The sequence below is a fragment of the Meleagris gallopavo genome, chromosome 3 (assembly GCF_000146605.3).
Source record: "Meleagris gallopavo isolate NT-WF06-2002-E0010 breed Aviagen turkey brand Nicholas breeding stock chromosome 3, Turkey_5.1, whole genome shotgun sequence".
NCBI lineage: Eukaryota > Metazoa > Chordata > Aves > Galliformes > Phasianidae > Meleagris > Meleagris gallopavo.
Window position 1 is genome coordinate 90,819,994 of NC_015013.2, and position 15,504 is coordinate 90,835,497.

General features: G+C 35.4%; 1 protein-coding gene across 1 annotated transcript in view; it reads left to right on the forward strand.

Moving 5' to 3' along the window:
- Positions 1-294: 294 nt before the first annotated feature.
- KHDRBS3 (KH RNA binding domain containing, signal transduction associated 3) overlaps positions 295-15,504 on the forward strand; it is a gene marked incomplete at its 5' end in the record, with an annotated part of 41,502 nt that continues 26,292 nt past the window's right edge. Inside the window, 5 exons of the mRNA XM_031552981.1 lie at positions 295-417; positions 2,554-2,700; positions 6,507-6,646; positions 13,081-13,191; positions 14,589-14,781. Of these exons, the coding sequence (XP_031408841.1) occupies positions 295-417; positions 2,554-2,700; positions 6,507-6,646; positions 13,081-13,191; positions 14,589-14,781 (714 nt within the window). The remainder of the gene's footprint in view (positions 418-2,553; positions 2,701-6,506; positions 6,647-13,080; positions 13,192-14,588; positions 14,782-15,504) is intronic.

Consider the following 15,504-nt stretch of genomic DNA (forward strand, 5'->3'; position numbering starts at 1 on the left):
TGATAACAACTGTTGAAAAACTGAATTGCAGTTTGAGCACATCTGGCTTCAGCCTTGAATGTGTCATTTATCTGTGCTATTTGAAAGTTCTTTGAGTTCAGATACTTCTAGGTTTCAGTTGGCATCTGGTAGTCCGTAACATGCTGTTAACTGTCCTACACGTTTCTACTTAATGACTGTCATTTATGATTTAATACTTGTCGCTTTTTTGCACCTAGAACAAAAAGTTTTTTCAGCAAATTTTGCTTGTTTCTGTGCTTAGAAATCCAATGGTCATAATGTCTTTTTGTTTTCTTACAGTTTAACTTTGTGGGAAAGCTTTTGGGTCCACGTGGCAATTCTTTAAAGCGCTTGCAGGAAGAAACACTGACAAAAATGTCTATTTTGGGAAAAGGTTCAATGAGGGATAAGACAAAGGTAAGACTTGAATATTTCAGTAGAGAGTGCTTAAGATACCTAAATTTCTTCCTAAAATTTTTGGAGAGGTCAACAAGTCCTGTGACAAAAAGTCAGGGAGCAAATAAAAAACACCAAATATGCTTGTATTAATTAGATTCACATGGAATCTGTTTTCTGTAAGGAGCCTGTTGTCACAGTCAATGTTGAGGCTACTACAAGTTGTATGAATGGTCCCAAAACTAGAGTTCCTGGGAGAGTAACTGTGGCATTAGCAGTAGCTCATTATAGATCAGTCCTACTCTGCTTATAACATATAATGTTCACGTCACAGTGTTTGTTTTCACCTCAGAAAGACTTTTAGATGAAGTCAAACAAAGACATTTCACAGAAAAGAGCACTTAACATTTAATAACAAATAATAGACAAAGAATAACAGGCAATTAAAGCAAATTAAGTACAAGTAGGAAAAAATAATCACAGCCCTGATTTAGGATGCTGTATACAGCTTAAGCCAACATCTGATTGCAGTTGTCTTAATGGAAGGTATTTGGTTATGGTGACAGTATGCATTGCAAGAAGCCCTAGAAGACAGCAGAAATCTATAGGTTCATGTATGTGTGTGCAAACCAGCTTCATTCTCACTGTGGTAACATATCTGTGAGAGTGGTGAGACACTGGAACAGGTTGCCGAGTGAGTTTGTGGATTCCCCCTTTCTGGAAGCATTCAATGCCAGGCTGGATGGGCCTTTGAGCAACCTGGTCTAGAGGGAGGTGTCCCTGCCTATAGCAGGGGGGTTGGAACCAGATGATCTTAAGGATCCCTTCCAACCCAAACGATTCTATGATCATGTGATTCTGTGATCCTATGATCTGACTCAAGCTGTAGAAAACAAAGGCAGTGCAAATCAGTAACACGACAATCACCATCACCTGCCTAGTGAATTGCACTTTTTTACTGATACAAATTAAAATACTACTTTGCCTATAGTATGTCATGATTTACTGGCCTCCTTTTCTGGCCAGTAATGTTTCTGGCCACTAATGTTATCTAAAATATAAAATCACTTCTTTCTGTTCCTTCTGTATGAGAAGGAATAGTAATCTACAGTGAAGTGCAGCTTAGAATTTAATTACTGATTAACAAGTTACTGGTTAGGCTGCAAAGTTCTGAGATGTGACTAATGCATGCATTTCTTAGAAAATCATAGAATCATAGAATTCTAATTGAAATTTTAATGTGATATTTAACAAAAAATGAAGTTACATCATTCTGTATGATATAATCCTTAAAATGTGGAGAGAAGCTTTGTTTGTTCCAGTAGAAAAATAGACTACGCATCTTTTTCTGTCTGACAGTAATGCAGGTACTGAAACAAGCAATTTAATCATCGCTGCCTGAGCAGTGCTCAAAGCAGTAGTGATTTGGGTTGAAAGGGAGCTTTAAAGATCTAGTTCCAGCCCTCCTGCCATGGGTTGGAACACCTTGCACTAGACCAGATCGCTCAGAGTTCATTTTCTTGTGTTTGGGACCCCAGAGCTGGATAGAATAGTGCAGGTAGGGTCTCTTGAGAACAGGAAAAAAGAAGCAGAATCGCTTCCCTCAACCAGCTGGCCACGTTTCTCATTTGTTCTTTGGGAACTCATTCATCACACCATCTAAATAAGAACAGAAAATAAATGAGAAGTATTTGAGCAGTGCATTAAAACTAAGAGATGGAAATAATACTGGCAAAAATCCTGCCATTGGAAGAAACCTACTTCTAAAGATGTTACCTTTGAGCAAAGAAGCTTTCCGTTTTATCTTATTTATTTATCTTTGTGTTTTCTATATAAAACTGGTGCACTTGGGGAAAACTGAAAGCTTTCTGCTTTGTAGTACTATTCCTGTATATGAGAAGGAGCTGCTGAGTCCTATTCTGGGTTATTAGGCTTCTAGTGTTGATAAGCAAATTGATACTATTCTGATATTTGGCAACAAGCTTGTTTGAAGTGTATTAGAAAAGTATAAAATTCTAAAAGGCTTTTTAGTTGTTGATATCTAAACATGAACAGACAGTAAGCATAAATGCATCCAAAGCAATTCTAAAGCCTACATTAAAATGCTTAAAATGATGAAGTGAAAAAAAACAAAAGCCTTTGTGTGTTTTTTTTTAGGAGGAAGAATTAAGAAAAAGTGGAGAGGCAAAATACTTCCACCTAAATGATGACCTTCATGTTTTAATTGAAGTGTTTGCTCCACCAGCAGAAGCATATGCCAGAATGGGGCATGCATTAGAAGAAATCAAGAAGTTTCTCATCCCTGTTAGTATTTATTTCTGTATTTCCTTCTTAGGCTTTGATCAAAGTAATAAAATTGTGCGGAATAATCAATTCATAAGGTATTTTATCTTGATGTTCATTAAAGTTATTATCCTAATATCTTGATAATCCCAGGAAAAATAGTTTTTAATGTATAAGGCAACTCTTTTGTTTAGAGAGTGTGCTACCCAGAATTCAGAGAAATCAGAATTCTGAAATAGTTTTATTGAATAAGCATGCTTTGATTTCTATATTTCTTCAAGGTGTATTGATTTCACCTTCTTTTTGTACAATGCTGATAATGTTGCTAAATTTTGTTCTTGATTGGTGTAAGATCTTGAAAATGTGAGAGATTTAGGTAGAAAACTTTTCAGAGGTGCTTATCTTGGAGTGACAGTAGTACAGGTATTTGTGTATAGTTAGTGTAGTAGTATAAGAACCAATTGGATGCCTGTTCTGTATGGCTACTACAGCCTGAGTAGAGCTGCAAGTTCTGCTCTTGGGTGCAGCAGTTGGTGCTGATGACCTACCATATGTATTTGGGGAATTAATTCGCTTAGCATCAATCTGGATCCTTGAAGCTGGAATTCCACAAGTGACTTGAGTTGTCTGTGTGCTCCTTGGCTCTTCTGACTTGCATCTTTCTTAATGAAAAGTAGTTCACATGCTCCTGTACCACTCCATGACGCAAACCAAAGCAAGTTTCATGTGAACATAAGGAGGCACTTCTGTGCTTTGAGAGTGGCAGAGCCAGTGCACCACCTACCAGTGTACGGGTTGCCCAGAGAGGCTATGGAGATTCTTTCTCGGAGATCTTCAGGAGCTGCCTGGATGTGGGTCTGGGCACCCTACTTTGGGGGTCCATGCTTTAGCAGGGATTGGGCAGATTGACCCAGAGGTCCATCTAAGCTAAGCCATTCTGTGTTTACAATTTATGTTCTGTTTCTGAATAACTAAGCACCACATCAAAAATCTGTCTAGAAGTTCCAAGTAGCTTTTTTGACATATATTTACCTCTTTTCATATTCTTCAATTCAGACAAACAAATGGTAAGGTAAGGGAAACCCAGCAGAGTATTTGTAGGAATGCTGAGACATTTTAACATAGCAGGTTACTGTATTTACATGATTCAAATTTGTGTGAAGGCTTAAATATCTTCTTAGTAAGATGTAAGGAGATTGTTTGCTTTAGGGGGCAAACAGCTGTTTATAGATGAAGATGCCGATGATTTGATAAGAAATGCCTTTTACATTCACTGGAAGTCAGAGTGTATGTCTGATTCCTGTGCACGAATCTTATTCCTTCATTGAGCTTAATTTACCTTATGTCATAATAAATATACTTAGCAAATTATAGTCCTTACTGCCATTAAACCAGCAAAATTAGATGATAATGAGCAATTCCATTTATTGATAGACATTTGTACTCATGTTTTGATCATTGCCTTGTTTGTACTGAGCAGAACTGCACGATCTCTTATGAAATGTGAGATCATGTCTTAATTTCCCTTTGGCTTTTCAAATGTAATCTTATCGCAGTTGTTCTAAAAGGTGCAATCTCTTGTTCCCCAACTGCTTGCAGCAGTAACCCCACAAAGGAATGAGGACTGGCTTTGTCCCTTCTATAAGCAATAAATATTGGGTTAACTGCTGCCAAATGCTATTTGATTTTATTTCCTGTAAGGTCTGCTGTGGCTTCTAGTCAAACTATTAGTTTTCTTCCAGAAAGAAGACCTGATTTCAATATATGACCTCAGTTTTTGTTCTGAACAGTGCTAGCTAATTATGCATTCCAATATTAGATGCTGATTCTTTATGGAAGATTTATGGAAGTTTTTCAGTTTCCAGATCAGGTCTGACTATGCAATCACAGTTGGTGCTAGAATGTAAAACATAAAATATCCTTGCAGCTGAGTATGGTAAAATACTACTGGCTTACTGAACTCTTCAGATCCACAGGCAACCACCTTTATATTGAAGGTGAGCCTTCAATACCTGCAACAGTGTGTAACTTTTTCAGAATGACTTGAAAGTAAGACATAAAAGCTTCTGACATTGTTTTTTTTGTTACTTTTTGTTGTGTTTTTCTTTTTTGCTGTGCTCATCAAGTTGCCTTGACTCTTATCTGTCTTTTGGTATATTCTCTTCCTTTCCTTTAAATTACCAAGTTGCTTTGTTCTTGTCAGACTTTATGGTCAAAAATGCTAGACTTGTGGGTGTTGTGCTTGATTCTAATCTACCCAGAATTCATTCTGGATTTCTGTTCAGTAGTTATCAGAACAATGTTTTTTGCCTCTTCCTTGGGGTAGTGTGACTTTGTTGGATCTCAAGCTTTGTTTTACAATGGAGTCCATATTTCAAACGCTTCATATACACAGTTCTTGAAACTGTTCAGTTGATTCAGTCTTTCAGTTATTTCTCATCCTCTGCCAGCTGGTTTCTCATGCTATTTTGAGAATGATCTCAAAGGGGCAGTTGTGATTTAAATTTCAGATCCTGTTGTAAAACAGTAGATAGACAAAATGCTTGTATAGTGCCACAGATTTCTCAATTTAGTAATTATCTTCATAAATGGTGTATAAAGGAAAACTTCCATATTTTCTTTGTGAAAACTTAAGGGAAGGAGAATGTTCCAAGGATAATTGAGATCTTTGTATTCACAGAAGTATTAATCTTCCTGTGCAGCATAGTTTTAGAAGGAGTTCTTCAATGAAAGGCGGCCCTATGGTCTTTTGGTATCTGCATAGTACATAAACGTAACAAAGATCAGATTTCTGGTAAGAGATTAAGATCATTTGATTTCATAACTGAATTGTAAAATCAGTAGTATTTGGATAAACCTTCCTTCTTTGAAATGGCAAGATTTGCAGAGGATAAGAGCAATTTTTACCATCACTTCATTCTTCTTAAAGTACCTATATATTTTGATACTTAATGTATATATATAGATGCTGAATAAAATATTCTCTTGATTCACTTCGCCATATTCATTCTTTGGTTCATCTTAAGTGGAGAGAAATGACAGTAAAATATGTTCAGTTCTAAAGAGTTCATTGTGCTATCTCTTAAATTCCTGTTATGTGCCAGTTTTGGAGGTTGGCACAAAGTCCCTTGAAAAGACTCTCGTGGATTTGAGAAATACTGTATTAATTCCATGTAAATGACTTCAGCTTTCTTTTCTGTAGACCTTGAGTGAAGATTTGTACTGAATAAGAAGCAAATCATTTGTCTTCAGTTTGTTCATCCTTGCTTATTGTAGAACTGAAGATTTTGGAGCTCTTTTTGAGAGAATGGTCAACGTTTGATTGAATTTCATTTTTATTCTCTCCTTAAATCCTGATTTTAATAGCATAGGTGGCTAATCTATTCCTTCTTCATGGGGGGCTGTTCTGAACTGTGCATTTCTTCTGTACCACATTGCAACACTACGCAATAGATGTTTCCTGCTTTTAATGAGCTATCCATCTTAAATAACTACAGGCTAGATCTCAGCTCAGAGTATAAGACCTTGATTTTTCTATTTTATTTTCACCTGTCATCTACACCATTTTAACATTCACATTTTAAGTGATAAAACTACCTGGAGGTAATATGCAGTAGGGAAGAAAAACATGACCTGAGAGCAAATTGCAGTTAATGCATAGAATTCTTCTAGAAATATGCTTACAGCACGCTTCTGTGTATTAAACTTTTCAGTGGGAAGTTTGTTTAAGAGGAAGTCCTTTTCAGATCTTTGTTTCGCTGCTTGTAACTTGGTATGATGGTTGAACAGTTTGCTTTCTCACCCTTTACTACCCTCCCTTGTTTCAGGACTACAATGATGAGATCAGACAGGCGCAGCTTCAAGAGTTAACATATTTGAATGGTGGTTCAGAGAATGCAGAGGTTCCAGTAGTTCGTGGAAAGCCATCCATTCGAGCAAGAGGAGTACCGGTTCCTGCTTTGACCAGGTAGATGTCTCAGCTGCAATGGAATTTCACTTGAATGTGTGTATTTTAAGTTTATCTCTTCAAACATTTAAAAACAAAACAATCTACTTAATGTACATTAGCCCTCAAAAATAAGAAGAAAGAATTTTGATTCTTCAAAGATCATTTAAACAGCTTAGGCTGAATTAACTGAATTAACAGTGCTGCTGAATTTATCTTATGAAACTTGAATGATACACTTTAAGAAACACTGTACGTCATACAAGATGTTCGGTCTTCCTGTGGTTGTTTGCTTAACTGTTAACTTCCAGCTGCTCCTTAGGCACATGTAGGGATGATGTCTTGGCCGTGTGGAGCTCACAGCTTTTTAAAAGGTGTTCTGCCTTACAGATTTCAGAGTGATTTTTCTAATCTATGGAATATATGCATTCCTTTTCTTTACTGTATCACAGTCAGTTTTCAAGATCGTGATTACATAGTCTTAGAGAAATGTTGTGGAGATAGAACTTGGATTTTGGCTGCTTTTATTGGAACGTTTTACATAACAAATAGCTTCTGCTTGATCCAAGAATAGGAAAGTTTACTGCTTTTTTTTTTTTAAGATGTTTTGTTTTTGTTTTCACTCTGGAAACCCCCTTCTTTGTTGAAATTCTGGGAATGACAGCTTTAAGTCCTCTGAGTTCCAAAGTGTGAAAGCAAAACTAAATGAACTCCGTAACAGTTTCTTTCAGTCACAAGGAGATTGGGACTGCTGCAGCTAAGTGCAACAGTTTTCTGTGGTGATCTGCTTTCTTTATCATGCTACTACGGATCTTCGTTACAGCAGGCTTGAAACTTAAATTGTAGCTTCTAAAATAGTTTTCAAATAGTGTTTTGAAGTGTTCTATTTTAGTTTGAGCATGTTAGAAGTACTGAGAAATTATTGCACTTAAAAAAAACAAAAAACAAAACAAAACAAAACAAAAAAGACTGTTTATAGTTCTGTGTGTCCCGACAACGATTGTTAACACAATATAGAATGGACCTTAATTTAGGGAATTTACAGTGGGAGCATCATGTAAGAATATAACTGCCTTCTGTATAACAACACAAATTTGTTGCTTTATTCTTAGTCAAGTAGTGTTAAGTAAATATATCTATTCTCCTTTTTTTTATTTAATGCTTCTCAGAGTAGTGGTAATTATATCTTGAGGTTCCTGTCTTTACCACTGTAATCAGCTATTAAAAAGTATTGCAAATCAGATCTTATTTGATTTTGATGATTTTTGTTTGCTGATTTACTTCAGTACCTTGTTTTTAACTTTTCTACAGATCTCTGTCAGAACTCTTTTACAGATTCTGAGGGTTCAGTACAGACATTTATGGTTTTTCTTGCATGTATTCTTATTCCAAATGTATCCTAAGCTAGTGTTTCTGTGATACTGAATATAAGTAGTTTGTTCTGATCTTCCATCTTTCTCACAGAAGTTCCTCATAAGTAATTTCCTCTGTGAAGTATCTAGTACATACATACTTAATTATCTGAGAATTTCAGTATAATAACAAGTTATCACTACTTCCATCTTCAATAAATTATTTTTTCAAGCTTCCTTTTTTATGCAAGACGTGCATACTTCTATCTATCTCTCAGTTCTTTGCAATTCATTGAATTGGCATGCTCTTGAAGTATCTTCAGGGTAAATGTAAGTTTTATTAGCATATGACTTAGAGATGGCAGCTAAAAACTCTATTTGTTTACTTCATTTTTCACATGATCTAAACAAAACTGAAAGATTGCTGTGTAATTTTTTTTCTTTTCCTTTTCTTTAAGACTTTCTTAAACTTTAGTTCCCCTTTTTCCCCTTGGAAATTGAAGCTTTGCTTTTGCAAAAAAGATTACTTGAATGAGACTTATAATATCTCAGTAGCAATGGTACTACAGCCACTGAGTTCAAGATCTCAAACTCAGTTGTAATGCTGCCATTCCTTTTAGCACAAATTGACTTCAGTGCGTAATATTTTCATTGAAGTAAGACTTTGTTAAAGGCTTTTCCTTCCGTTGTTGAGACAGTTTGAGTTACAAGCATGTGTGAGACCTATAAGAGAGGCTGAAACAGAGCTTTCAGAATAAGAAAATTTACTTGCATATCTTCAAAGTAGTAGGCAGCCTGAGAGGACTTATAAAATTAAGTCTAAGAAAATCAGTTCTAACCTCTCTTTATAATCTGCAGAATATTTTTACATCAATCTTAATACTTACAACATCCTAATGAGGATGTGATAACTGTGTTAAAGTTCCCAATTTATTAAGCCTTTTTATAATACATAATTCATGAATAGTTTCACTTGAATACTAATTTTTGTCTTTTTACTCCTTATCAGACATCTTGAAACTGGAGATAACGTATCTTATAAGGTGCCTTCTTTTATGAGAACTTGTTACATGTATGTTTAGCTCCATACAAAAATTTCTCCTAGTAGAAATTAATGTCTTGTCCTATCATATAAAATTCTAGCTTGTGCACAGGTATTCCTATATATGGTAAGTCATTTCTTAATTATTTCTATTTCACTGTTTCTGGATAGCTCCAGGTTTTCTTGCCTTAATATTTTTTTTTGTGACTACAGAGCCTATACTGCTGCATAGGATTGTTGTGATCCAGGTCAGCACCTGACACTTAGCTTTCTTGAATGTCATGCAATTGGACTCAGCCCAACAACCTAATTTATCCAGATGCCTCTGCAAAGGTTTTCTACCCTCAGCCATATTAATGGTGTAAAGATGAATAGGCAGAGGAAGACTTGCTTTCTGTGGGGTGAGCTGGGTATTGAAGTGTTCAATAATTTGGTGCTCACACTTAAAAATAATATAATGGAACTCTTACTTTTCAGATGTCTACTGTAAAACCTAGACAAAATTACCTATTTGAGGAGCGCTGACTGTAGCTGCCTGTGCTCAAATAAAGAGATACTTCAGTCAAAATAATGCTACAGTGGTTGACTTAAATTTAAAATATTGCCGATGTATGGAATTCTGAATGTTAAAATTAAGGAATTCCAAGCATTTAGTCTCCGAGTAATAACATTTTAGGAGGCTGGTCCTAAATTTCACAAGCATTTTCATACTGGATCCATTCTTGTATGTACTTCCCTCTGTTCTTCAGAGATACTGAAAAAGAGCTTCATAGCTCTAGCAGGTACTAATTTAATTTGTTTTTACTAAAAATACAAAAAGTTACAAACTTGAGCTGTGATTTTGTAATCAGAGTTACTAACTTATGCAGTCATTGAGTGAAAGGAGAAGCTTGTAATAGCATCCAGTATGTAATTAGGGGAAAAAATGTAGCAGGGCTACAGCAGGGCTGTTGCCAAGGGAAACTGATAGGACGTGCTAGATAGAAGCTGACTGTAATAGTCAAGGGCAATAATTACTTTTGTAAATAAATCATAGAAATTATATAAGACTACTATAAAGTAGTAGTGATTATAAAAATTATTACTTTATTACTTGTGAAGACAGAAGGAAAATGTTTAAATAGTTGTGTACTTAAGCTGTATGAGCTGATACAATGCTACTTCATTGGCAGTCAAAAATTATACTACTACCTGTAAATTACTTCTCCAAGTCTAATAATAGACTGGTTTTGAATAGTACGAGTAGAGTGTTTTTCCTCGTGTCAAACTCTTGAGTCAAAAAGCAAAAGATAATAAATTACAAGATTCAGTGGTCTAGTTATTTTTATCTGAACACAGTGAGGTGCACTTTGGGATTTTCATGTAGTAAAGTTATATAATTACTATGCAATCTTACAAATAGTGCTGTAGCACAGTGAAACATTTTTCTGAAAGGCCTGTTCTTTCATCCTTCAATGCATTTGTAACAACAGATTAAGAAAATTGCTTCATATACATTGTTTTTTACTTGTAATTTTTTTCTCATGCTAAATTGCAAGTATAAATAATTTTTAGAAAGGTATTATGGGATATTATTCAGATGCCAAGCAAATATTTTTCATGACATAGTGAACGAATTATGTTACTTTCACATGTTATTCTGGAGTACAGATCAGTGTACCAAAAAAATCCTATGTATATTGAAATGTGATGTTTTGTTTAGTTTAGGCCCTGGGAATAGGACTAAAAGACTTTTTTTCACTGCAAAATCTACAAGTTAATTTAACAAGTTCTAGGAATAAAATGAGTTCTTACTTTAAGCACCTAAATTTACATCCTCATTAAATACACAGGTTTTTTTTCCACTGGTTTCACCACTGCCAGACTGATACAATCTGGAAAATACAAACCAAGTGGATAATAAAAGTGGAACATTAATGTGCTTAGCTGTAGTGATGTTTTAGGGCGAGTATTTCTTTGATAACAGGACTCTGTGGCCTCAAGTGCACAGACTATCACTTTTTCTTCAGAATATGACTGGGGGTCATGTTCACAGCACCAGCCTACAAGCTAAGTTTTGATGTGTGCTTAAGTACTACTTTTAACTGTTGCAGACAGTCCAGTAGATAATACAGTTTATGTTTGTGTATATAAATATACTTAAGGTGTAAAATTTTCTTCATCCAGAGAAATGCAGGGGATTCTGGTTAGCATACTAATATTCAAGAGTAGAGTTTTTCTCATAAATATGGCAAAATAGGCAAACTTTTGTCTCTCGTAGTGCTTATGTACTGCATGTTTGCAGAATCATAAATCTGAGTAAGTACAGACAATGACCATTTTTCTTCAGAGGCTTTCCTTGAAAATCAGGGAAATTTTTTCACTGTGTGTGACTGAACACCAGTACAGGTTGCCCAGAGGCTGTGAAGTTTCCTCCTCGGAGATATAACTTCTGTTCTGTTGTTGGTTTCTATTGGATTCTGTCACATTATGTTGTCCTCAGTTGCCAATTGTAGTCTCAAGTGCCTTAATCTACCTAATTTTTTCCTATATTTAAGTTGTTCTGTACTGTCCTTTGCAAATGAGAAAACAGAAGGGTAAATAAACATACTAGTGTTACAGTTCTATTTATTCACTATTAATTTACACACACACGCTAACAGCACCCTCTTAGTTTTCTGCTTTGAATTTTGGTTGCTATTTTTTCTTTCCTTGACATTCAGTTTGGCATTCAGCTCCAGATTAAGGAGCTAAGGATCTGAACTCATATTACGGTTTGTACAAAGATAGTATAATACTATACTTGCTTTATATGTTCTGTAACTTGTTTCTAAGATAGTTGGCTGCAGCATCCAATGCATTCCCAGTAAGAGAAGTCTCTGGCTTTAGAACTTTGTCCAGTCTTTCTTGATTGTGTTGCAAAAAACTTAATGGATGTTACAGATAAATATCTTTGCATTCTTTGCTGATTTTTTTCATCATTCTTTGATGATTTCAGACTCTTGCCAGCTTTCCTGATTCCAGAGTGTTTGAATGACTTATAGCTGTTTTAGGCTTTTCAAAAATGCCTTAACCTGACATGCTTCTGAGTATTTTAGACTTATTTTAATGGTCTCTGTCCCTCAATTTCAAAGATAGTTTCAGATTTTCAAGTGACACCTGTTTAAATACCTCCCCTTCGGCTCTGCTGGCCTTACTGAATTCCTTTTGCCTTCTCTAAATCCTTTTTTTTAAATAACTGTTGTGTATTTGGTGTGACTTAACATGGGATGTACTGGAATTTCTTCCCATGCTGTGTGTACACATTTTGCTCTTATATATTTTTAATCTTTTCAGACATAATTTATATACTTTCCCTTTTTCAAATTAAGCAATGATAGAACTTGTGTTCTTTTCTGTAAAGACATGAATTGCTGTTCAAGAGTTTCCTCTGTGTTATGTATCAGTTTCTATTATTGCTCCTGTCAGTCAAACTTCAGTTCCTGATATCTTCTCTAGTTTCCTAATGTTAGCTTTTAGCTGCCCTGATAGGCTCGCTCTGCATGGATGTAATTGAACTCTTCAGTTATTGGGTTTCTTATCTCTGCAACTTTTTATAGTCTTTCCCAGCCTGATGCAGTTAACATCTGAGTGGTGTAGCTCAGTACTGTACTTCACAGATTGTTCATAAATGTCTCAAGAACTCAGAAAACTTATGTATAAATGTTCTTATGATTTCCCACTATCACTACATCAATCCTGTTAACTTTTTTGAAATGCAGAAGATAGCTTTTAATTGTGTATCTGGCGTTACAATATCTCTCCAAGAATAAACTGATGCAGGCTCTAAAAATTGTACTCTTTTCTTCCTCCAAATGCTTTTCCATGTTTTTCAGCATATCCAATTTCTTCCTTCTTTCACTTATATCCAACATGAAGGATGCAGTGAAGAATATTGTCTTGCAATTCTTGAGTTTTTTGACTGATTTTTTTTTTTTTTTTTAAATTGGTTATTGACTATTGTCTATGCCAGTAGACTAATTTCCCTTTCTTTGGCTTCACTTGGAAAGTGTCACATTTGCTATTTCTTTATATTACTTCAGCAGGCTGTGTCTGGGAACATCACTGCTCACCCCTGCCCCCACTTCAGTGAAGTCAAATAAGCATCTGGTACCCTGTCCTGAGGAGGCATTCTACAGATTAGCCAAAAACAAGTAATAAGCACAGTTTTAAATCATTTACTCTCTGTGTTTTGATCAGTAATTAGAAGCAATTAGATACTGATTTTAGCAAGTGTTTACATTTCTGCATTCTTTTACCATTTATATAGTTTTTAAAATAAGAATTCTCTGCTAAAATAGTACTTTTTGATAAGTTTATTTAAAAAGAAAAAGTTATAGTATGACTTGGGTTGGAAGGGACCTTAACTAGGAATCATTGGAAGTAGAAGATCTTTATGTAATTTAATTGGAATCTCGAAACTAGATCTGGATCTTATTCTACAGTATTGGTGAAGTTGGAAGTAACTACTGAAATCAGGACAGAATATTTTTATCCAATTACTGCTCTAGAAATTAGATAATGGTGTATAGAGACAGTAGTGAAGAATTTTTGTTCATTTTCTTCTGTGTAACTGTTATATTAGACAATAATGGCGTCTTAAGTCTAATATGCCTACAGAGCAGTCATTTAAACTCAATTATAGTAAATGGGGGGAAAATGGACTCCTTTAGGAAGGAGATGTCTATTAGCAATATTTTAGATATCCTGTTGAAAAGAGGATAATTGATGTAAACTTGGCAAGTCGTGTTCTATAGGAAGGCAGGAGAGAACTCTACCTGTAAATGGGTCAAATACATCTGCAAACTGTCCCTGTTTGTCTCTGATTTTTTACTTCAATATGGAAATGTAGAAGTAATTCAAATATAGAATTGTTGAAATTAATGGGCTGCAAGTTAACCTCTATTACACCTTCAGAATTCTTAAAAAATATATGTATATACTGCTACTATTTCTTGTCCTTGAATACACGTATAGGTTATGTCCAGTTGAACACTTTACACATTTATTACATGTCTGAAAGTTTCGTGCAACAGCTGGAAATCACTTCTTTAGAACCAGAAGAAAAATCATTTATTCTGACCCATTCAAGCTCTTGCATGCAGTGTGATCTTTGGACTGCATTTTGGAGCTTGCTCAGGATGAGAAGGGCGATGGGACGGATTCCTCTGTGCAGGATCTGAGTATGAAATAGCTTGACAGGTTCAAATTAACTTGATATTCCTTGTTTGTGATTTCACGTGCTATAAACCAAATTTTAGTGAAGATGATTGATTCCAGCAAATTGAGTGTTTCTTTATATGTGCAGAAAGAATGGCTCAAACTACTGAGAGGTTCATCGCTGAATCATATGACTAGTTTTTAATCTTCCAGCGTTTACTGCGTAATGCATTTAATTGAATTAAAGCATACAGAAATATATCAAACTAAAATGACTCTTCCATAGTTTTTGTCTGTCTGTAGCAAAGCCCGGTTGTCATGCTGTTGTGGGAGGGAGCTACTGAGAGAGATACCAAGGGGATATTTATGTAAGTAATCCATGTATTCACAGGGGCCGTGGAGGGGTGCCTCCACCACCTGCAGGAGTACCGAGAGGGGCACCAGCGCCCAGAGGAGTGCCTCCCAGTAGAGGACCAGTCAGTCGTAGCCGTGGACTTCTAGCACCCAGAGCGAGAGGAGTACCTCCACCTGCAGGCTACCGGCCTCTTCCACCACCTCCGGCACAGGAGACATATGGTGAATATGTAAGTTGAGCTGTTCTCAGAGCTATTAACGTGAGGTGTTTGGATTTTTGAAGGGATGGGCCTGGATGGGATTGCAAAAGTACAGCTTTAGAACCCAACAGAACCTCTTCAGTTAGTACCTAATGAAGTCTTACATCCAAAATCTATGGAGAGTGTGATAATCTTATCCACCCTCTTAGGCTTGAATTGTTTCATATTGCTCAGACTTCAGGTTTTATGTACTATCATAAAGACATTTACAGTGCATTCAGCAAAATATTTATGTAGTTCTTAAATCTATTAGGTTTCTTCTTTTAAAAAATCTGAAAACCCATGTTGTTGGTAGATGTTTAATTCTGGACTTAGAGTAATTTCTACTTTTGAGCCCAAAGCCATGTTTATAGCCATAATACTTGCTCAGTGATTAGGTAATTAAAATGGCTTTATGAATGCATCAGAATTGATCCAAAGAACTTTACCACAATCATCCAATTCACAGTCGTCTCAGTCAGCCTTTACATATTTGTCTTGATTTCACTGCAGTAAAAATTAAACATAGCAGAATACTTTGTACATGACTGAAAATTACAGTTATGAACTGTAAGGGTAAATTTAATTTGTACTGAACTTACAGAATAGTAGGATAAAGAAAAAAGATTATTAAATCAAAACTGTAGTAATAAAAATGGGTTGTCTTAATAGAAAACATTTTCAAGGACAATACTTTTGATCTTATATATATCT